The sequence below is a fragment of the Sparus aurata genome, chromosome 9 (assembly GCF_900880675.1).
Source record: "Sparus aurata chromosome 9, fSpaAur1.1, whole genome shotgun sequence".
Taxonomy (NCBI): Eukaryota; Metazoa; Chordata; class Actinopteri; order Spariformes; family Sparidae; genus Sparus; species Sparus aurata.
The window spans coordinates 31,730,798-31,755,818 of NC_044195.1; the positions used below are offsets into that span (position 1 = coordinate 31,730,798).

At 43.7% G+C, this 25,021-nt stretch overlaps 1 protein-coding gene across 4 annotated transcripts in view; it reads right to left on the reverse strand.

The window, feature by feature from the left end:
- Positions 1–16,278, reverse strand: part of hecw2a (HECT, C2 and WW domain containing E3 ubiquitin protein ligase 2a) — a 43,141-nt gene extending 26,863 nt beyond the window's left edge. For 3 of the 4 annotated variants that reach the window (XM_030427857.1, XM_030427856.1, XM_030427854.1), the window contains exons 1-4: positions 15,571–16,278; positions 4,903–5,568; positions 920–1,027; positions 501–595 (exon numbers count right to left, since the gene is read on the reverse strand). In XM_030427857.1, coding sequence (XP_030283717.1) covers positions 501–595; positions 920–1,027; positions 4,903–5,281 — 582 coding nt within the window. In that variant the 5' untranslated portion in view covers positions 5,282–5,568; positions 15,571–16,278. Of the gene's footprint in view, positions 1–500; positions 596–919; positions 1,028–4,902; positions 5,569–9,505; positions 9,811–15,570 lie in introns of those variants that run through there. The other variant, XM_030427855.1, reaches the window with a different exon arrangement.
- Positions 16,279–25,021: the final 8,743 nt, after the last annotated feature.

Below are 25,021 nucleotides of genomic sequence, written 5' to 3' on the forward strand. Positions count from 1 at the left end.
GGATGTTAGGGATTAACAGTAGGAGGTCCATATGTTGGGATAAATCGAGCATTTGGCCGTCAATCAGCAGGACGGCACGAAACACCGTACACAAACTCTGATTTATGTGCCTGCCTGAACCACAGCGAGGCTTCATTACGCTCACTTCACAGGACCACTGATCATTTTTTCTCAAAGGCCTCTGCACATTTCCAGAGAGATTTCCAGGCAGCCATTTGTTTTATAGTCACGTCTGTCCAAATAAAACAGACTTCCAGCAAAGTTGAATCAGTAAACTTGGCCCTGCGCGTCGGTGTCGGCTCACAACAGAAACAAACATCTAAAGTTATAATCAACGAAACTGTGCGTGAATGAGTCTCACAAACTCTAATCTAAAAATAAACCAAAGTATCTATAATTCTTTGGTGTAATATTCACCTCTGATGCCTAATTTTAACCGCACTGATGGAGCTAAACCTGAGACTCTAAAGCGTCTAAATATAAAACCGGTTCAAACGGACCAGGACCGCAGGGTTCTTCACGGTGATGCAGGGCGTCGTGGCTCTCAGCGCTCCGCTCACTCCGTGGTAGTACTTGAAACAGATCTTTGTCTCGGCTGCAGAGGAAGCAGAGAAGAGTTATGGGATGTGGAAGCGGTGCAGAGATTATCTGCCTATTGTTGGCCAGAAAAATGAAATTACACTGTGGAACAACTCGATCGTCAAATACTGGCGCTTTGGGCCGGCTGTTCGGGTCGGACGCCAACGCAAAGTGTGAGTATTTGACGATCTGGCATCAACTATCTTTCTCTTCGAGCTGCGTGTGTGTTTCATCATATCAACATTATATCTTTAAAGTGATTGAGTACAATATCAATATCTTTTTTTCCTGAAGTGCAGAATGAATCGATTCTCAGTCGTGATCGATTTCGGTGACTTACGCTCCATAAAGTAGGGCCCGGGCTCCAGCCTCCAGACGATCTGACCCTTCTGGGTGCCATTCACCCCTCGGTTCTTACAGTCCCACACGTTGGACGGACTGGTTTCATCTGGACACAAACAGAGCTGTCAGTTAACAGATCACCTTGTTTACATTCACCCTGATTTCAAACCAAAAGGAACGTTAAATCAAACAACGCGACGGCGCTCGAGCGCCCGGGGTCGTCGCTCCTCGGCTATGAATAACTTCCAACAAAGCTGCATCTGTTCCAGCGTGTTTAGTCTGCAGACACTTTTTCCAAAACACAAGTTTGCCTTTAATCAGTGAAATCCAGTCTCAAAATAGCTTCTCTCCCCCCCCCCCCCCCCCCCCCCCCCACAACCTCTAAGCAGAAGGACAAACAGCAAACTTCCCGTGAGTTAAAAACAGGGAGGGGGAATTCCGCTGGTCGTAGCACTTTCACACACAGATTAATGAAGCACCAAACTCAGCTGAGTCCAGGGAGAAGTGTGTGCTCTGCATGTGTGTGTGTGTGTGTGTGGAGGGGAGGGCAGGTTGCTTATCATTGAATGTCTGCTTAGTCGAGGAAAGCGGTAGCCCCTCTGGGGTATAAGACCCCGGAGCAGGTAATGAAGTCCTGGCAGCCTTATGATCGATATGAAGTGACCCGACGCTCCGCCTGGCACCAGCAGTTTACACTATCTCTTTCTCCCACACAGCATTCCTCCCGCCGACCAGTTTGGATCATTCTGTCGACTAAATCCGGACGAGTTACCTCCTGAAAGGTCACTGGAAGCAAAACTGGTAGTTTTAAACTAGATTCGTTGATGAAATAACCTCACAGCGTCTCGACTGCGAGCGTCTCTCTGCGCTGCAGGTTGACCTCCTCTTCACGAGTCAAAGACAAACATTGTTTTCAGAAATCCATTATCCATTACTCACACAATACATCATTATAAACAGCTCCCGGGCTGTGATTTCCCTCCGAGCGTCAGTGTGTTAAACCAGCAATTATCTGGTGTACAGAAGAAAACTTCACAGGGTAATGTTACGTACCCATCATGACGGGGGAGAAGCCGAACTGACGGCAGATTGAAATCTTCTCTTAAATCATTAATTAGGTTCTTCGGGAGCTGTTTGTAATATGTGGTGAAGCCAGTGGAAGCGGCATTTAGCAGCTCTGGTCTGAATCAACATGATTACATAAAGGCAGATGCTATTCGTACCCAAACCATAATCACTTCCTCAAACAAATAAGGTATTTCTGTGGCCTGGATGTAACCAAAACCAACCACTTCTGAAAACAAGGCAGCGTGGACTCCAGCCTCGTGGGTGAACCGACCGATGTCGTCACAGGTGGAAACAGACAGATAGATCATCCTGTCATCTGCAAAGTATTTCTTGAAAGCGCCTGACTCTTTCCAAGCAGTTTGTAATTGTTCCTTTCCAGATGGATCCGGGAATCAAACCATCTGGAGCTTCAGGTGTGAACGGCCAAATTCCTGTCGAATGAATAATCTCATCCAGGTGCGAGTGGGCGCTCCGTAAATAAAAATCAAATGGAAAAAACAAGAACGTCTGTTTTCTGTTCAATTCAAAAATCACATTTACATTCGTACAAATAACAAAAAATCAAGTCTTTGTATTTATCTACCAGTACGTGGTGCGTTTCACTCCACACGTCTCGATGAAGACGATTAATTTAAAGGTTTACTACACTGATTTACAAACTCTTAAGAGACCAGTGAAGAATAATCTAAAGCAAAGCAACAGGTCCAGACGTGGGTCAGGCCTTCTACCAACCCTTGTTGTTGTTTGTGACATGTGGGAGAGAAAAGGAAAATAAATTTGGTGCAGCTTAACACGCTAATGTGACGTCTCCAAATCCTCTTTATTGTTGTCTCTACAACCAGCTGTGACGTCGACATATGCCAGTTCAGCCGACATCGCTCAACTCCATCGACACGTACAAACTTTTAGACTTTGGCAGAGTTGAGCTCCAAAAACACTGAACTCTCTTTCCGACCTCGTGCCCCCAGTTTGTAACAAAAGCTCTCTGTGAGAAATGTTTAGTCTCCAGGCTCAGACGTTGACATTGACAAAGATCCTCCGGAGCCACAGAAGACATGATACAGCTGTTTTTACAGGCTCCTCGTGATGACTACGGCGACCTTTATGTTTAAAACTGCTGGAGCGCCCTTTAAATATTTCTGCTTTTGTGGCTTTTAATGCGCAGCGTTTCCCACAAGCTCTGAACCTCTGTGGGGTTTAAGTCAACAGCAGAACCAACAAACACACAGGAGAAACTTCTGACAGCAGAATCTGTAGTAGATCCTCGAACCACACGAACGTGCTGGTTGTTCACTATCACTGCTGTATTACTTTTCACCGCGATGGACACTTTGAGCCCGATGGCCTTCTTCAGCACACGGGTCAAAGTGTTTCCTCCCCTGTCAAATTCCTGTCTCTAAGCAGGACTGGCTTACATTATCGGAGACCACCGAACACGTGCAGGCTTTGTGATGGTGCGTATGTTATTGTACACCGAGGCAGAGCCGTTACATGTCGAGTCAGCCTCCAGTCCCGAGTAAAGTCTCGGCTCCTGTTGCAGTATTGACTCGTTAAGAGTTGGAAGCTCCTGCACAAGACTCCACCGGCTATTCTCAGCCCCCAGTCACAAAACACTTGGATCAGCTGAAAAGCTTTGAGGACAGGTGGGGTCGAGGCGGCTCAGGATGTCGGCAAGTTTCCGTAATACCTCAGCAAAAATGAATTTGGGGGAAAAAGCTAAAAATAACTTTATGGAGGAACTGAGCCTGAGAAAATAATCAGAATTGTGTCTTTTGTTTCTTTTTGTTCTGCTGATTCTGATCACGTTTGTGCAAAACATCATGAAGCATCCTTTGAATAGTATTTGAGTTGCTATCAATCAGACTCTGGTTCTCTTGCAGGACCCGCCTACTCTGCCCACGATTGGTTGCCTCTGCTTCTTACGGTTCTGATACAATATTTTATAAGCTGTAGTCTCCCCAGTAAACATGCCGACCTCTTCAGCTCTTTCCCGATCTGCTGCTGCTTCCTCTCTGCAACTCTTTGCTGCCAGAGTGACTCTAGTTGTGGCAGAGCAGACGGGCCGGGTGTCCGCTGGTCCGCTAACAAACACAGAGACACTGCAGCCTTTACAGCCGAAGGTGTCGGTTTGTTTCCCGGGGAGACTACAGCTCACAAGCCGCTGCATCAGCTACGACGTTTGTTTGTCAACTTCACCGAAAGAAACTGCAGAAAACCACTGAACACAGTCAGGAAATAGCATGCTAGCTCACTAATTCCTGTCTCAGTTCTCTTTAACTCACTCGGCATTTGTTGAACAATCTGATTGTGACACATTACGGGACAAAGGATGTCAAGATACCAGGATTTCAAACTTTGACACGATACTATAATAAAAGAAAAAAAAAACTATAAAAAGGAAAAACAGTCCATGATAATAAACTATTCTAATATCTGTGCAGCCTTGGGTTAAAATCAGATTTGAGAGCTGTTTTTTTATGGCACCAATACTTTCGATGTGGATAAAGTATAATTTTAAACACGTAGCATGAAAGAAGTATTGCAGTATCCAAACGTCTGACAGTATTTAATGCAGCTGTGATTCTATTGGACCCATCCGACACAGCGTGACATGTGATGAACCTGAAAAAAAAGCTGTAGGGGCCTTTGAAGGCAAGAACAAGTTCTGACCTATTAAAACCAGAGCATTAAAAAGTAATTAGCATAGCAACAGGCAGACCTTGAATAGCTGCATGCCTTGCATATTTATTATTAGGACCATGCATAGGGTTCAGTGAACACTATCACAGCCTCAAGATGAATCTGTGTGGATGCATCTTCAGCATTCAGGCCATTTATGAAGACCTGTGAGTCGACTTGGAAGAAGTTAAAGGAAATTAAAAGCAGCTACATCTGTAAGAATCATCATCTCACCGATGTGGTACAGCCCGATCCAGTCGGTAGCATCCACTTCCTCCTTGATGTCCCAGGATATGACGAGGTTCTGGCCGCGGTTCAGCGTGTACTCCAGAGTGGACGCCGTCAGCGACGACCGGCTCTGTGAGGTCACCAGGTCCGTGTCGCTGTTGGCCCGTGGAAGTCCGATCGGGCTGCTGACGACTGAGACGGTATCGACAGCAGCACCGCCTCTTTCCGCCAGGGTGCGCAGGTTCTCCGGGCTGAGGGTGTGCCGGAGGTGAGGGCTGCGCCTCCGTGGAGCGGAGAGGTGTTCCCGGCCCCCAACTGCGAGGTTGGGCGGGTTGTGTGAGCGCGTCCTGGGCGGGAGGACCGCTGTGGCGAGGGAAGGACGCATGTTGGACGATCAGTGAGGAGACAACTAACAGCTGATGAGAAGGAACCTCTCAAAGATTGGGATGGTCGTCGAAGTGATGACGCATCTTATGGTTTCATCCCTGTTGAGTCAACTTTAATCCTCATGTTTGAACAGCCAGAGCTGGTTCGCCTTAGAAATAATGTGTGGAGGCTCCAGTTACAGTCCTGTTTGGTTCCCGCATCATATCAGAACTCTCGAAGTAGAAGATCCAACAACAGTCACGATATCTGCAACTCTGGTTTCATGAGATCCGACGGAAAGGAAACCTAAAGATGCAGAAGGAGGAGAGAGAAAACGGTGAGCTACAAAACTGCTGCTGCACAACAAAAGCAATGATTGCACGCCGAGAGTCGCAATCAACAAATGACTGAACAGGCATTAGTCACCAGGGGGGTTGTTTGCTGTCAAAGAACCTGTCACCAACACAAATAACCCGGCAGAAGCGTCTCGCTCCATCCTCTCTGCTCCGACAAGCCTTCTAATGACAGAGGAAATGGATGAGAGCCGAGCTCGACTCCCTTTTATCTTTATTCGAGTTATATTTATTAGTTCACAGTGTCGGAGCGGTGAGGAGTAAACACAACATTTACTTCTTTGAATGATTAATGAAACACTTAATGAGAGCTTATATGTTCCTCCTGGTGGTACAAACAGACCTTCCGAGCAGAGTGAAATCATCTAATTTGAAATCCATTACCTCTACGTGACCAGTGGAAAAAAAAAGAAATCTTTAAATCACCCTCACACACACACACACACACACACACACACACACACACACACACAGGTCTCTGCACTGTGTTTCTATGGTTTCTGTCAGTATAGGCCGCCTCTGTACAAACAGAGAAAGGAGACAGGCAGCTGGATCTGCCTCACAGGAAGCTCTTCAATCAGCAGATGCCAGTTTAGGAAACAGTCTGGAGAGAGCAGGCAGAGTCTCCACCAGAGCCATTTTGTTTTTAAAGGAAGGACGACATGTGACTCCAGAATCTCGCCAAAGGCAGCTGGTTTTTTAGACGAGCCTCCTTTTTTCTTTCTTTTTTTTCTTTCTTTCTTTCTTCCCCCGTCGGTGAATAGCTTTGGTAATATTCAGCTAATATGCGCCTGGTGCAGTCACTGGAAAACCATGTGGGCTGCAGTCTGAGCTAAGCCCTGATATCTTTGGCATTTTAAGTGAGTGTATACGTCTCAAAAGCTGAGCTGTTCACTGATGCTTCCTCTGCAGGTCTCAGCGTGCGGTCTGCACTGTGCGCATCGCCGTATTTAATAAAAAAACGTTCGGCTTGTGAAGTTAATAGCCTTTTAAAATGAGAGGAACTGAAAACCCCACGAGTGTGAGACGTCACTCCAGAGTCGTTTTGGAGAAACACTCTGATCAATACCTCTCTGATACCAGCAGGGTCAATATGACACTAACACGGACTGCTAGTTAGCGCAGTCATTTGCAGGGACTTCTCCTCAATTTGAGCCATGTTTTTGATCTGTTCTTTATATCTGTTTACACGTTTTTCACAATTAAAAGTATAATAATAATAGCCGAATTAGCTATTATCAGTTCCTTTTTGTAATATACCCATGGATGTACAGATAACTATCACTACATGACTTTGACAGCGATTCAAACTTAAAAATATCAGAATTCTCAGGCAAGTTCTGCAGATATAAGAAGCATCTTCCTTCTTTGACTTCTCAGCAGGTTTGGATTTGATCTGATCTGATTCGGAGCAGTTTACCGACGGGAGGAGAGCTCAGAGATCACTTTTTAACTTCCGGGAGTAAAAAGTGGATTTATCCTCGCTCCTGTTTATCAGCCTGACTGCGGCAGCGATCATCTTTACTTCATGAACGCAGCGTTTACAGAGAGGAGAGGTGGAAAAAGAAGACATTTTTAAAGTTTATTTCACGTTACTTTCAGTTTCGTTTGCTGACTTCTCGTTTCCTGAAAGTTGCAGCAACAGGCGACCAAATTAAACGCGACGTTACGTTGAGTTGACTTGTGAATTTCTCTTGTTTGAGCATCGTAGGAAACATTTGGGATCATGTAAGTGCACAACTCAACAACACGTATTACAACAGTCCGGTCGATTTAAACATTTTGATACGTATTTCCATCCTTCATGTAGACTTTTGGTCGTCATCTCTGTTCTGTACTTTGTTCATTTGCTTTCCTTCGCTGCACACGTTCACAACTTTCTCTGCGTCGTCCATCAAAGTGACAAAAACTGCGAGATCCCGCTGTCGTGGTTCAGTTATATCAAACCGCTCTTTCTCTACGGGCTGATTTGTGTTCGTCACGCAGAGAGCGGACAGGCTGATTGTGTGCGATATAAATAATTTTTTTAAAAAAGCGATTCGCGCGCAGCAACTCACATGAAACACGTTGTCTAATTTACTGAATATACGACCGCGTGAGCTTCCACGATCAATTTCACTTTGCATTTTGAACTGACTGCACAGAAATGAACCTCTGAGCTGATGTATGTGGATCGGCCGTGTTTCCAAATAAACCCCCCCCCGGGGGCCTGATATTGAAATAAGATCTGCTGCATTTGACATGGGGAAAGCCTGGACGCTCCTGAGTCGACAAGATTACCAGAGCGCGGGCCCCATGCATGCACGGCATACAGGGATTTATGACAGAATAAAACCTTCATCACAGACGCAGGAATACGTAAATCCTGCTCACGTGTGCTTCATACTCTGTCATGTAGCAGCAGCAGCAGCAGCAGCGGAGGGGAGGGGAGGGGCAGCGTCCACAAACAAGCAGAAGAAGAAACAAAAATAAGTGTATATGTAACTGCTGAGTTGTTATGTAAGTGTTCCTGTGGTCCAAGCAAGCGTCCGTCCCCCTCCTCCTCCTCCTCCTCCTCCTCCCTCCCCATCATGTTCGCCAGGCATTGTCTAACCCTGATGTGGAGCAGGAGATGAGGCGTCTGTCTAAACCAGCTCCAACACAGCGAGCACACACCATAACATGACCTCGGGAGAGGGCACCCAACAATCTGGACTCACTCAAGTGTTTTGTTGTTTTTCCCCCTCCTCCTCTAAAAAAGACTGCATTTCCCTTCATAATCCCGACTCCACCCGCTCTGACCCGCTGAGGGGATTTACTGATTGATTCTCTCAGGAAGTTGGTCGCAGATAAACAAGGTGTTATACGAGAACGCCCAAAAATGAAACTCTCCGGGAGGATGTTGAATTTGACTCCTGTCATTCGAGCGCCGTTCTGTCACGAGGCACCAAATACTCTGTACTCTGCACGGCTGTGAGGTGAATACTAAAGAGAGGCACATCTGCAGCGGAGGATCTGATGGGGCGGCGGAACGTGCTCGATTGTTGCTGTAACAAAGCTTTTCTCCTCCCTGGAAGAGGAGGGCAGAGAGGACTTCCAGGTATTTGGGAATGACAGCGATGCCTTTCCGTGTGACAGGTGTGTTTTTATGAAGGCAGAAAGTGTCGTGACTGACAGACTCCATCGTAGCATTACGGCTCCGCACGTCCCGTCACACACCTCCAACCAAGACATGCCAACACATAAAAATGTTGATTCAAGTCACTTCCAGGGACGTTTTAAAGGCGTACATTCACTTTCTGGAGATCCTAACCCAAACATTAAAGGTCCTACTTGTAAGAAAAGTAGATTTTTGATGTCTCACAGCCCTTTTTCACACAGAGACGCTGCAACACCGCCTTCGTTTGTTCACACTGAACTAAGCAGCCAAACGAGGCGGTGCTGTAAACATCATGTTGAGTTCCGTCTGTAAATCTCTGTAAATGTCTCCGCCGACTGTTTATTATCATATGGAGCTCGTTATAAAGTGTTGTGATTGAGATACTGACCCTACATGCGTCCTGGAAAGTGACAAAGACGTTTTTCGCTGTAAATTTCGTCACATAATCACCATCAGTAAACAGCAGACCCTGTCTGGCTCTCAGTCGCGGAGTGGGATGCTGTTTTCCGGGTTTTCTTGGTTATTTTTCCTCATTAAATTTGGTGATTTTTGTTCTGTATAAGCTGCCAGAGATGGTAAATAAAACAACACAATAGTGGAAGACGACAAAGAAACTGCGAGTCACAGATTTTTGCTCAAAATTGGTGCAAGATTCCCGCCTTGAAAAGTGTGAACGGGGCTACTGATCCGTCCCAAAGCGTCAGTATTTAAAGAGTTGGTAACTTCTTCTGATACGACTCTCAGTACTCACACGATCACAACGTTTCCTCGGGTTCTCAATCTGGATATATCCTCCCCTCCTCTAACCTCTCGTCCAAATGTGGTGACGGAAACAAAACAAAGATGTCCAAACTGGACCACAAACGGATCAAGATGGTCGCAGGTCGCAGCTGGTGAGATCCCGCTGCTGAATATTTGGGATGTTCCTTTATGTGATGAGAAGATTCTCGTCCTTCTTCGGGTGAGTTAGCGCTTTAAAAATCCTCGTGGATCAGCTGGAAAATGCAAAAAAAAAAATGCATCGTCACAGAGCTGAAGGTGCGTCGCTCGTTTTTAGTCTCAACCCTTTTTGTTTGTACTGTGAGATGCTGTGACGTCAGTACAGGGATTCCTCCTCCTCCTCCTCCTCCTCCTCCTCCTCCTCCTCCTCCTCCCATCATCCCGTTCTCTCTTCCCCTTTCTGGCTGTGTGTGTGTGTGTGTGTGTTGTCGTGTGTGTGTATGTGTCAGTGTGTGTGTGTGTCAGTGTCAGCACCGGCACCCCTTTGTGCCCCCGTGGAGGTGACTGCTGCACTTTACAGCCTGACAGAACGGGCACCTTGGGGAGCTGGCACACACACAAAGACACACACACACACACACACACACACACACTGGCACTGAGGTCTTACTGTGTGCCTCACCGACACATAAAGTTAGGAACAAAAACACACAACCAGCACAAAGAAGCAGAGCGCTCTCTCTCCTCCAGCAGCAGCGTTCAGGCCGGTGGGTGAAGGCTGAGATCTCCGCCTGACGACGACTCACTGCAGCGTCGTGAGTCATTCAGAGGGAACACAGGCCGACAGGGCTGCAGCCACAGCGTTTCCTACTTTACCAGAAAGAGCGCTCGGGGTATTTCTCCAAACACATCGCCCTGGGTGTACATGTCTGGGATGAGTCACTGCTCGGGAGGTATCCCCCAATGACGGGCCTCGCCGCGTCCAAAATGGCATTTACGCTGGAAGACTTGATTGATATCGGCCTCTCTGAGTTTAGAGCGCTGACCTTTTCTATAAACGGGAGTGTGGGTGCTGCGTGTGGATTCATAACAGGCATAAAAACTGTACACTGACACGAACTAAAGCACGCAGACGGACTCTTCTGTCTCATCGGTCGTATCTGGAGCAGCGACTGAGCGGTCAGTCATTATAAATTTAGATTGTGCAGCAAGCGCACGTCGTACAAACCCACACTCTGGTATATTAAGCTCAAACGGAGACCGCAAAGTTTCTAAAAATAGCAAAATATCACAGGATGAATTTGGGGGGGGAATGTAAATCAAATGATGGATTAAAACTTTCTCCCAAAACTGACACTGAACAGCAGGAGTCTGAGAATCTGCGTGAAACTAATTAGGGACCATAAATGTTTTAAATCTGAGATCTACGTCATAATTATTTAAAGGTGCAATACGTAAGAATTTGTCACATGTGGAATTAATAATCAGAATGCTGCTAACAGTAGCCACCGTTAGCTTGTTAGCTCAGGTAGCAATGGAGCTGTTGGTCCGGGCTGTGAGCACCAGGTGACGCCAGCACGGGTTTGCTTTGGACCAGGACCAGCCGAGGTTAGCTGGTTAGCATGCTAACTCCAGCAGATATTTCTCAACATGATGCCTCAAATCAGTTTTGTATCCTAGAATCAGTAGGATTTGTCCCAGCTGTTCCTGAACGCACCACAAAGACAGTTGATTGGTGAGTCTCATTCCCAGGACGTCAAACAGACACATGTTGGGTTGGTAACGCGTCCCGAGCAGCAACAAAGAGAGAAAATCAGACAACCCAGACAGCAGAAACTGAGTGAATTTTCTTTTTTGGGGTTGAACTGTTCCTGAAAGAATCATCAGTCATATCTGGAGCAGCGACTGAGCGGTCGGCCATTATAAATTTAGATTGTGGAGCGAGCACACATCGAGCAAACCCACACTCGAGAGGAGATCACAAAGTTTCTTAAAATAGGATGAAAATTGGGGGAATGTAAATCAAATAAAGCACAAAATATCAAGAATGTGTTCATTTTCTACAACACCCAGACAGACGACACACAGCAGAGAGTCAGACTGTGAGGAACAAAACGATTCCACCAACCTTAAAACGACCTGAGGGGACGCCCGGGTGATGGAGGGGTTAATGATGGATTAATAATAATGACCTCTGCACGAAGCAGACGGTGACATCACTGCTCCCTCCATCCCGTTTTAACTCCTGACTCATTGGCTGATTCAGTTTCTAATAAACGCTTCGCAGCCGGTAAAGTCAGAGAGACCTCTGAAAGTCACCTGAGTCAATACGGCTTCTGAGCTGATAATTAGACGTGTTCTCACATCGTTACAGTGAAATTACAGTCTAGGAAGAGCAAGAAATGACTTCACTCACACTACACAGCTCTGTTTAAAGCACAGTGAATGTTGATGAATGACGGGCGCAATGACTTACATTTCAAAATACTAAAATGTGGATAGTTTCTTAATTATAGTATTTTAAAAATAATACTTTTTGAGCTACTTTAGGGAATATGAATGTTTTTCGTAAAGAAGGTTTATTAAAGGAGACATTCTCCTCTTCAGGTTCATCATTTTATTTCAGGTAATAATAGAACAAGTTTACATAATTTAATGCCAAATTAAATTAAATTAATGCTCTATTTTAGCGCCTGTCTCTTTAAGGCCCACCCTCCTCCTGAATAGTCTTCTCTGGTTGGTCAGCTCACACACGCCTGAGCCAGCACCGCTAACAACAACCGAGCAGCTGTGCTAAATCAATTCTCACGTGCCAAACTAGCTGCAGACATGAATGATGCAAATGTGTGACATTGTGACGCAGTGTGATGTCACAAAGTCACAGAGTTAAAGCCCCTCCTCCTCCAGTGACACAGTGTGATGTCACAAAGTCACAGAGTTAAAGCCCCTCCTCCTCCAGTGACACAGTGTGATGTCACAAAGTCACAGAATTAAAGCCCCTCCTCCTCCAGTCGGGTTTTCATCCTGTCTAACAGAGAACGACAGTGTCGTTAACAGTCATATGTAGTTATTACCATCGCAACCAGACTATCGACAACACTAGCATGGATTAGCGTTAGCTCCCATTTTAGCATGGAGCAGCAGCATGAATATTGACAGCTGTCACTCAAACAGAGGTTCTTGTTGAGGTTTTGCAGAGTTTGTTCGTGGTCAAACTGTAACATGTGCCGCAGATTTACAGCCACTAGACAACTTTTTCTGATGAGCTTCCCTCTTTGCTCCGGTGGCTAACACCTTAGCTACCTGTCCTGTCTCTTAAAGGAGCAGTGCTGCTTTTATAAACTCCCTGATTCTGCTGTGTTCAGACGTCATTATTCCATTTTAGCACCCAAAAATATTTGGCAAACAGTGTGGCTCAGGAAAGGACTCCAAATATGAAATATCATAAAAATACCAGAAGACGCTGGAGGGGGGCTTTAAAGGTAGGACTACTGATGATGTGTTCAGGAGCAGGGTTTTCTGTGGGAGAGGGGAGCTGCTGTCGACCTTTTCAAGATCTCTCACATGCACAAGAATATTAACAACACACTGAATGAAAGGAAACAAATAAAAGGTATGAAATGTCTCCTTTAAAGGTGCAAACAGAGAGGAATTCTGATATTTTGGGGGCAGATCTTACTGGGACTTGATTGTTTGTGTTATTAAACACACCTGCACTTAATATAAGGAGTGAAAATGTCAAGGCTGCCCTCCCACATGTATTCTCAAGTGAGTAAGTTACGACAACGATCCGCTGCCGTGCTCTGAGAGGTGAAACTACTGTAGGAAGGAGTCCACAGACGATGTGTCATCAGATAAACTACATGAAAACACCTGTGTGAAGACGCAGGAGCTTCAAAAAGTCATAATAATAATCGAGATCTGTTAATTCCTCTGCACTCAAACACATCAAACGTCCTCTGAAGTCCCCGTCAGGTCGACCGGAGGACGTCTTGCTCTTCATGTCCGGAGACGCTGTGATGGATTCTCACAGTGACCCTTCACTCCGCTCTAATCCTGCACTCTGATCACTGCAGAGTCTGAGACGAGCTGAAGACGGCAGCTCATTCATGTTCAGGCGTTCAGAGGGGAGATTGTAGTTTTACGTGTATGATGGTGGAGACAAAGAGTGAGTTTCTGTTGCAAATATTAAAAAAAATAACTAAAATAACCATGAAATGTGATGAAATGATGGCATCTGTATGTTTTTGCAGGGATAGCTCCTGAAGTTAGCATGCTAACCAGCTAGCCCAGGTTCTGATCCAATAGCTCCTGTGCTGGCAGTGAAAACACAAAAACTCCAAACCGCCAGCTGCTTTAAAACAAGCTCCTGCAGAAATGTTTGTAGACGATGAACTCCACCCGACTTTTCATCAGCACGAGGGTCAAGACAGGAAGCATACATTTTCATTTTGGGGGAACTGTTCCTTTAATTCAAGTGTTTAAACTGATGAGCCGATCAAACTATCTTTATAATCAATTAATCAAACTCTTTTGCAGGTTCCAGCTTCTTAAATATAAACAGTAGATTAAGATTATTTGTGTTTCTGACAGTTAGTTGGACAAAAGGAGCAACTTGTTTTGGACTCTGGGAGCTTTTTTCACAATTTTCCTGCATTCTGTGTCATGAAAATCAATCGAAGCAAGTTGAGCTGCAACTACGAGTCTTTAAACTGATGAGCGGATCAAACTTTCTTTATAATCGATGAATCGTTTCAGTAATTTTTCGAGCAAAATGTCAAACTTTTTTTGCATATTCCAGCTTTTTAACTGTGCAGATCTGCTGCTTTTCTTCGTCCTGTCTGACAGTAAATGAAGAGTTTTTGGGTTTCTGACTGTTGGTTGAACAAAAGGAGAATCTTGAAGACTTCTCTTTGGGTTCTGGGCGATTTTTTCATTGTTACTTTACCTGTATTCACTAATTTTTGGGTGAACAAGCAGATCTGCAACTACGAGTCTTTAACTGACGAGTTGATCGAACTGTCGTTATAATCAATTAATCGTTTCAGTGGTTTTTTGAGCAGAATATCAAACTTTTTTGCAGGTTCCAGCTTCTTAAATGTGACGATCTGTGACGGTAAATTCAGATTATTTGGGTTTCTGACTGTTGTTTGGACAGAAGAGCGACCTGAAGACCTCTCTTTGGGCTCTGGGAGGATTTTCTCGCATCTTATAGGGTGAAAATCGATCAGTGATCACAGGAGGAGAACATTTAAACCCTCCAGTCCTGCAGAATCTGCTGCACCTGAACTCATCATCACATATCAAGTCACAGCTGCAGAACCGGGCTGTCAGAACCGAACAGTCTCAGGCTGTGTCGAATTCTGTCAACTGAGGAAATCTGTTTGTATTTTCTGATGATCTGCACGAACAAGAGTCCAACTGAACCCTCGTTCTGCTGGTTCTGCTGGTTCCGCTGGTCCCAGTCGGTCTCGGGTGACACGTTTTCTGTCCGGGGATCATATTTTTGAGAAAGCTCTGCACAAAAAATAACAGAAAACTAGAAGAAGAAGAAGTGGCAGATCTGAGATCAGCTGCAGGAGGCTGTGGACGGGGAGCTCGCGCTGAGGTGAGTGTAAACACAGGAGGCCGTGCACGCGCGGCCGGGACGTGAAGGTAACCCCGCGCTCCGCTCCGCTCCGCGCTCAGATCACGTCAGCGAAATCACGTTACATAACAGTTTGTCTCCAACTTTAATCATCCAGAGTCCACCTGCCGAGGCCGCGCACGTGAGCGAGCAGGCCACACGGACCGCACCGTGCAGGTGTCAGCGCGCGCTATTGGATTACTGTGGGAATTCCCTACGTCATTTTATTTCTATGCGTCCCTTTTTTTTTTCTCCCCGCCGCCACAAGACGCGCGCATGAAAATCGATCAATCACAAACACAGAAACGGCGACAGACGCTCAACACGCAGGACCCGCAGCTGCTGCCGCTGCCGCTGCTGCCGCTGCTGCGGCGCTTTAATGACAGATTCTTCCAGCATCATCATCATCATCATCATCATCATCATCATGAGCGCACCTCCGGCAGGTCCAGGCGCTGCGCTCGGCTTACCTTTGGCGCAGAGGTGGAGACGGTGACAGCGCTGCCTCCTGCTCCCGCTCCCGCTGCTGGTCCCGATCCCGGTCCTGATCCTGATCCGGGGGTATATCACGCTTTAGGTCGTTATCCCTGCAGTCCAAATGAGGAGAGACGGGCGGGGTGCCGCGCTGCTTCTCCCCCCTCCTCCTCCTCCTCCTCCTCCTCCCTCCCTCCCTCTCAGATCCACAGCCAGGGCAGATCTGGGCTCGGAGTCACGTACCGAGACGGTTTCCCTCTGCAGAGAGGCACCACGGCCCTCCTTCGGCAGCAGCGTCCAGAGGTGTGTGCGCAGAGACTCCTCCACCAGCACCAGCAGCACCTCCTTCCTCTCCTCCTTCCTCTCTTCTTTCCTTCCTTCCTTCCTCTCCTGCACTGCTGCTGCTGCTGCTGCTGCTTCAGGCGTGCAGCTCACACAGACATCCCGATTTCTGCCTCTCCTGCATCGCAATGCGCTGCAGTCAGAGCCGACGTCCTCCCACCAGCAGCACACCGGCAGCTGCACGAAATGTGAGCCTGCAGAGCGCTGCAAGAAAAAAGAAAAGAAGAAGAAGAGGGGAAGAAGAAGAAGAAGAAGAAGGAGGAGGAGGAGGAGGAGGAGGATGGCGTAATGTTTGGTGATGTGCAGAGGAGAGACTCTCCTGTGCTGGAGGGGTTTAATCAGAGAGACTGAGGAGGCTGAGATGATCACACACACACACACACACACACACACACACACACACACACACACACACACACACACACACACACTGCTGCATATTAATGTGGGAAACAGAGTGGGCGGTGACACGAGAGAGAGAGAGAGAGTCAACCTGTAGAACCACTGCACAGATACTCTGAGATGTAATCTATTACAGTTCAGGAGTACATTGTGCACTCTGTACTGGAGCTGCAGCGATCAGTCGACTAATCGATCGGTCGATTGGAAGGAAATTAATCATCTCAGGTTTTCAAGCAGAAGCTTTCAAGACATCTTAAAGGAACAGTTCACCCAAAAATACACTCAGTCATTCAGTCAGAAGACGGAGACTTGTTTTAAAACTACATGTTGATTATTGACTAAATGAATCAATAATAAAAGTGATTATTAGTTGTACTGCGTCATCTGTGAAGGTGATCGTTTTATAAAGGAAACATGGGCTCAGTATGATACATTAAAGGAACAGTGCACCCAAAAATAAAAGATTAAGTCATCTACCATCACAAATGTCAAAGAAAAGCAGAATATCTTCACATTTAAGGAAACGTTGACCCCAAAATGAACATCATCATCATCTCCTCACCTCCATGTTGATATAAAGTCAGGTGAAGTTTCCACTAAACATTTCTGGAGCTTCACAGTAAACAGTGTTGCAACATTCTGCTAAACACCTGAAGCACCTGGAGATTAACCCCAGTGAAATAAATCTAACATAAGACGGCTCTTTACCGCTCGTTTGGCAGAATCAAAGTTTCCAGAACCGTCACGATCACAAATCAATCTGTGAAGATCTTATTAAGACTCTTCAACATCTTCACGGCTGCTGCTGAGCTCAAGATGTTGATGTAAAAGTAGTGTAAATAAAGTATTTTCAAAAAACAATATTACAAAGTAAAACACTATAAATTGGCTTCATACAGCAGCTGAAATTAAGATTTTTGCTCTACAAAAACTGTAAATAACATCTTTTTTAAATATCATATGTGGGATTTAAAGGCTTCCAGAGACGTGGATGATGAACCAGACGAGCTGCATGCAGCCGTTATTATTATTATTATTATTACGTTCTAAAACAAGTCTCCATCTACTTCAGGTGTTTAGGAGAACGCTGCGATGCTGTTTTACTGTGAAGCTCCTGAAATGTTTAGTGGAAACTTCACCTGACTTTAACATCAACATGGAGCTGAGGAGATAATAACAATGTTCCATTTGGGAGTCAACGTTTCCTTTAAATGTGAGGATATTCTGTTTTTCTTTGACATTTCTGACAGTAATTGAAGAGTCTCTGGATGAATGTGAGCGAATAAATGACAGAATTTTTATTTTTTGGTGAACTGTTCCTTTTAATTTGAGGATTTCCTGCTTTTCTTTATCATTTATGACAGATAATAAATAAAAAAAGAGTCTTGTTTGTCACTTTAGACTCTGTGAACCTGAACATTTCCCACAATATTCAAATTTTTTTCCTCATTATTAATGAATTTAAACTCGATTGCCAATGAAACGAATATAAAAATGTAAATGTGGCTCTGATGCAACATGTAATCTACAAAGTAACTAGTAACTAAAGCTATTAAAGACATGTAGTGGAGTAACACTCAAGTAAAGTACCTCAAAATGTTACTTGAGTAAATCTACTCAGTTACATTCCATCACTGGTTAAGAGCTGTTAGTAAATACGCTGAGTCAGCACTCTGGTGACTCCCATTCACTCTTCCCTCCACAGTGAAACATTAAAGCAAACATGAGTGAAGTGCAGAAACTCGTTCACTGAGCTGTGATGATTGTTCAGTGAGCTGCAGGCAGAACCAGCTGCTGTCAGCAGGGAAACACTGACCTCTGCTGGACAGTCAGCGGAGGTGCAGGAGACGAGCTACTGAAGAAAAACATCACTCGAGGAACTTTAACAGCTTGTATGTAAACTTAAACACACTTATAATGAAGTCAGGTACTCTGTAATACACTGTTTGTTTGCTTACTTAAAGTACACGTGATTAAAAGTAAACACATTTTAAATATACTTTAACTGAAGCACGATATGTACTCGTGTACTTGTAATAACTTTTAAGATCTTCTCTCCTGTGAACATTTTAAACAACATAAAACTCTGAGCTAATTAGTTTTATTTCCGCAGCATCGACTAACACCGCCCGTCTGAACTGTCTTAAAGCTGCAGGGAGCATTTTACGACCAGCAGGAGGCAGAAAGACGACAAACAAAGAGAAAAACTCCTCACTGTCGTCGAGGTTTCCGTCCGGCCGCCTGTTGAACACACGACCAGTAACAACTGAAGCTCCCAGCCGTGGTTTGGTTTGATGAAAAGATTTTCCTCCAAACTATATTATTACACTTTGCCACCAGTTATTGGTCACTTTTACCTCTCGGAGAAGCTGTTTTCTTTTAAGCCGTGATAACTAAAATGATCTGATAAATAATTTAGACAAGCAAACTGCTGTTAGAGAGTAAAAGATGAGTTCACACTTGTTTGAAGAGTTCAGATCAGCTGCACAATCCTTCGGATGTTCGTTCAATGAAGCAGTTTAACTAAATCTGCAGGAGACGTTTAGTTTACAGGGTTTATCTGTTCTCTAGTCCTCTGTTATATTATCTGAACACGGTGTTTCAACATCATGAAAACACTGCACATTTTTGATAAGACGGGTCATTTTCCAGCTGAGTTAGAGGCAACAATACTAGATATTGTTGACGAGATGTCAGGACATTTTCAAAGTGTTTGTGGCAACAAAACTGTGAACTTCTGATGAGACATTGGGACATTTTACAGCCGAGTTAGAGGCCACAAAACGGCATGTTGATGAAACTTCTGGACATCTTTCAGTCGTGTTTGTGGCAACAAACATGTATATTTTTTAACAAGATGTCAGGACATCTTGACAAGTTTTTTCTGGTGATAAAACCAGACACTTTTGACAGAACCTCTAGATTTTATCCAGATGTGATTGTCGCAACAAAATCAGATGTTTCTGCTGAGAAGTCAGGACATTTTCCAGCTGTGATAGCGGCAATGAAACAGTTATCATTTATCAGACATCAAGACAGTTTCAAGCCGTGATAGTGGCGACAACACCTGATGTTTGTGATGTAACGTCGAGGCACAAAACCATATTTTTGACAAGACATCAGGACATTTTTTTAAACTGTGCTAGAGGCAACAAAACCTACATTTCTGACGAAACATCAGGATCATTTCCAGCCATGTTTTTGGCAACAAAACTAGATATTGTTGACGAGATGTCAGGACATTTTCAAAGTGTTTGTGGTAACAAAACTTAACAGCCGAGTAAGTGCCAACAAAACGGCACGTTGATGAAACTTCTAGACATTTTCAACTTGTTTGTGGTGACAAAACTGGATACTTTTGACACATCTAGATTTTATCCAGACGTGATTGTAGCAACAAAATCAGATGTTTGTGCTGAGAAGTCAGGACATTTTCCAGCTGTGTTAGAGGCGACAACACCTGATGTTTGTGATGTAACGTCGGGGCACAAAACCATATTTTTGACAAGACACCAGGACATTTTTCTTACTGCGCTAGTGGCAACAAATAACTGGTGTTTCTGACGTGACATCAGGACATTTTCCAGCTGCACATTCATTTCATTCTACAACTTAAAAATAATAAAAGAAAAACCAACAACGTGTATTTTTCTTGGTTTTATTGCAACAACGATGGTGCCAAAAAATTGCACAGTTTGCCCATTTACAATGACATCAGATAATAAAAATGTGAGAGATATAAAAACATCAAAGCAACCCATTTTGACACGAGAACGCTTGAAACCTGAGGAGAAAACACTCTTCCACACTCGAGCCTCACCGCACAATAGAAACAAAAGAAACTAGCGTCGGACGTGGTCTTGTTTTCTTTCACCTGCCCGGTTCTGTTTATTAACACAAGTTCTAACTAGTTCTGCACGACACGGACCAGCTAGCAGGAGGTTACAGGTTTTAAAAGTCACTCTAGGCAGAAGCAGAATAAAGAAACTGATACGGTTACCAGACGTTAAAGCACTTAGAGACAGTCGAGACATTTAATGTGATTTTTTAACTTCCCTACCACCAGATAAACACCGGAAAAGATCAGATTTAATCAATAATGAACACAAACAAACCGAGAAGAAGATTTTCACAGGCAGCTTTCAATCAGAACCGCCGACATTAAACTGTATCTGTTAAAATGCTTGTTTTTTAAAGGGACTCTGGTCTGACAGAACTTTTTACCTGTTTGTTTTTGTGGTTGATCAGTCAGAACAGCAGCTGAAGTGTTTCGGCAGCTGCACATCATTAAACATGTTTGTTTTTTTTTATTTAAAGTGATCAATTCAAATGAAGCAGACGATCAGTTTCTCTGAGTGCTTTGATTTGAATGTTAAACAGCTCGAAAAACAGGAAACGTGATTAAAAAAAAAGAGAAATCTGTTATAAACTGCTGATTTAGATATTTGAGGGCGTTTTTGATCATCATGTGCACTTTTTACTGACGAGGTAATTCAAAAACAAGAAACCAGAAACAGTCAGAGAGGAAATCAACTGAAAGAAAATCCCTTTGATGACATTCAGGATGATACGAAACGGTAATTTAAAGGGAAACTCCACCAATTTTACACATTATAGTGTGTTTACACGTCTTGGGGAGTTTGAATGCATATGTGGGGAAAAAAAAGGTAGTTTAAAGTCTTCTGTGGCTGCAGAGGAAGCTGTATGTCGTCTGATAAATTCCCTCTAGAGATGTCACTCAGTGGCTAAGTTGCATTGTGGGTAATGTAGGCACCAGGTTTTAACAAACGCAAGAAGAACGTGTGGAATAAAAAGAAGCTGATATCTCTGGTTCTGCTGTATTGAATGTGATCTTTTGTTTTTGAACTCTACATAACGAGCCCGACAGTTATAATGAAGTGCAGAGCGCCTACATTACCCACAATGCAACTTAGCTACTGGGTGACATCACTGGAGGGTTTTGTTGTTGTTGTTTTTATTAAAATCAGATTACCTGCAGCTTCCTCTGCAGTTATAAACGAAACACTTTATTTTACTTTTTTTTTTCCACATACACAGTTAAATAATGTTGAATTGGAAGAATAATGTAAAGATCCCTTCGTCTGAATTTAAACTATGTAGCCGGATATAAAAATAAAAGAATAGGGTCGATGATGGAGACATTTTTCTCTGCTGCGCAACAACAAGAGAGCAGCAGCACCACAGTCTGTTACACCGGTTTCTAAATGGCAGTGTTCAAAGATCAAGATTCAATTAAATACAGAACTTAAACTGGACGTATTCGAGGAACGTTTCAGGAAGAAATGTGTTCAAGATTATTTCATATCTTCCTGTAAAATATTCAAAATTCAGACAAAAACACACAAAAAGTCGCCTCAATTCAAAATATTCCAAAACGTCACATTCTTCCCCTCAAAGTGTGAAAGAAAAAAAACGTCGCGTGTAACTCTGCAACTACGACATGATCACAGTGAACACCGATATAAACCACATTTATATTAATATATAAAAAAACAAAAACTCTCCTTCTTCTAATTTCATCTACAAAGTCGAGTGAATGCCACGACATCACGAGGAGCCGGACGATGTGTGTTCTCAAAGAGCTGAAAAACAAAAATGTGCACCAGACGGACGAGTGCACGGAAAAAAAGCTGATCACACACACACGCACACACACACACACACACACACACACACACACACACACACACACACACACACAGTGCAGGTACATTCACAGAAGGAACAACAGCGGGCGTCTTTGCAGAAGATGTTTACGTGTGTTTGTGGAGTGATTTGGTCCCAAATGATCTTCAGTATCTAGTTATCATAAAAGTCGCCCAAACTAGAATCAAACTACGGCGCTGAATGAATATTGTTTCAAGTAAAGAACCGGCGAAACACTCTCACATCCACCGCAGGCCGTCATCGTGTGGCCGACACCCTGCTGCTGACGACTGAATGGTTTCAATCCGACAGCCGGAGGAAGCAGAAAGGCACAGCAGCTGCTTCACTGACACGAGGATGTGACACAGAGCGGTACGATAAAACAGCTTTAAACACAAAGAGGCAGAAAATATATACGAGAACGTCGAAATCTGGTGACGCTGGAGCAGATTCAAGCAACAGAAAATATAAATCTCTCGTCTGTAGTCGTGTTTTCATTATTACAGGGATCCATAAACATGAATTCGTGAAACTAACCAGCTTAAAAAAACAAATTGGCAACAAAATCAGAAGTCAAAACAACTCAGCACACTCGAATCTTTATATGAGAATCTTCTCATATAAAGAAAAATAAACATTCAAACTGTCACAAGATTTTTTGACGCTCTAACTTGAATACTTGCTGCTCTGCTTCGTGTGTCGCTGACTTTAATTTGTAAAAGAACACGTGATCAAGTTTAAATTCAAACAAACAAAAGTAAGACAAAAGGTGACGAGCTGCTCGGTCATTAATATTCACCTGTACGCCCGCCGACAGCACAGCTAACCGTGATTCAACCAGCAGCAGCGCGAAGAAAGAAAATTATAATCACAATGCGAGGGTTTAAAATATCCGCCAGGAGCTTAAAGTTTGAATCTTTAATCATACTGTAAATGTGTATCAGCTGTAATACTGAACAGACGTCCCGTAATCCTTCACTGAACATAAATCCGAGGCTTATAGAAAGTGAATAAATAATCTGCTTTTAAATTTCACCGAGAACAACGTACAGCGTCTGTGTCAAAGTACCAACAACAACAACAACAAGTGATTATAGTCGTTATGAGTCAATAACATGAAAAACTGAGAGATTATTTATGATTCAGCTCATCATCAGATGCTAATTTTGTCAGTTTAGCTCATTTATCCCAATAAACTTCTGCTGTAATCCTGTTTAACCAGTTCACACCTGAACACGTCACGTCACGTTCACTTAAACAGCATCAATTCTGTTAGTACGACCAAGTTTCTTTTTATAAATCATAAATCTGGTGTGAGTGAGTAACACATTTAGCTTCTACTTTGCTGTTTTCACAGTCAAAATCAAGCTACAGTCACTGAAAACAAATTTCAAATTAAAAGCCTTGGAGGAAAAGGGAGGATTAAGGCTCTCTGACCCACTGGGATGCTTTTAATTTGAAAAAACATGTGTGCAGGAAGTTTCCTGAACAGTGTCACACAGAACAGCGATGAAGGAAAAATCACGGCACTGATGGAAGCGACTGCATGGAGAGATGAGTCAGACGTGTTGACATGTTTCCCTTGCTGCCTTTCTCTTTGAGTTCTTGGCTCGTTTAATTCAAGTATGAGAATATTTTAAACTGTTATTTACGACCACGCGGCTGCAGGATGCTTGTTTTAGCTCCTCGGCCGGCGTCTCATTTAACAGTCACTGTTGCCTTAATGAGTGAACGAGAGAGTGAGTGAACGTCACGAGGCGACGCGGGAAGAAGAGAGACGAAAAGAGAATTATGTGAAGTTGTGGAAGTTGTTTGGCTAAATGACATTTTTTTGTAGAGAACATGGATTAGATCAGAATGGTCTCATTCTTTCTTTTGCCCGTCTTTATCATTGTTCTGTATCAAACACCTCATTTACACCTGGTATTAAAATGGAATCTGTATCTGGACACGTTATCCGGATAATAAACGATCCAGTCTCCAGAACTAAACCTGTGTGAGTGAATCAGTTCCAGAATCAACTTTGAGAGTTGTTGAGTTTGAGGAAAATGTATAAACTCTATTAATTCGTCACATTTTGTAAATTCTGCAAATGTAACGCATCAAGTTCTTCCTTTGTTTGTATAAAAATAGTGTCAGTTTGTGAAACTAAAACTAAATAACATGTAAGAATTTAGATTAAATGTTTTCTTTCTGTGATTGACAAATGCAGAAGGTAATTATCTGCCCACTGGGGCTGTATTATAATCAATTCTGAACTGTTAAAAGTGGGAATTATATTATAATTTAAAACAAAACAAACAGGAATCTTAATAGGCAGATTAAACCTTCGGTGCATGAAGTCAGCGGGACAGACGAGTGTATAATGTGCGAGATCTGGTTATTTTAATTGCAAAACATATTTTAGTATTTAACAATTATCCCAGACTTTGTGCGTCTCCTCTTCCCTTTGCAATTTTGAATTTATGATGCCATGTCTCATAACAACAAAGAGATACAAGGATGATAATCAGCTGGAACTGTGGATAAAGGCTTTGGTGGTGCGGACATAAACATGGCCTCCAAATATCTGACAACTGTAGAGGACGCCATGAATAAATGGGCAAATCTCCGACATGTTTCTCCTTAATTTCTTATCCAGATAACGTGTCCAATTGTACTTTAAAGAGATATTCCGGTGTAAATTTAATCCATGGTCTAACACACCGTGAAACTGTGTTAGACTTCCTCTCGAGAGATCAAGTTAGCAGACCGCTAATTTACGGAGTTTTATCAACCTCAGAAACGACCGCACGACAACAATACACTGCAGTAAATGGATCCAAATATAAACCGCCACCAAAAAGCCACAAATAATGCTTAGAACAGCACCAAACTTCAGCAACAGTACAAATAGGGTCTCAGCACATAGTCCGGGGCATCTAACCTCCGCTAGCTTAGCTGGATTTCTATTGTGAAGCTAAAAACAGATTTCAACTCTCCTCCATCAGTTTCCGGGTCGGGGAAGTCCCGACGTGACGATTACCGAGTGCGGTT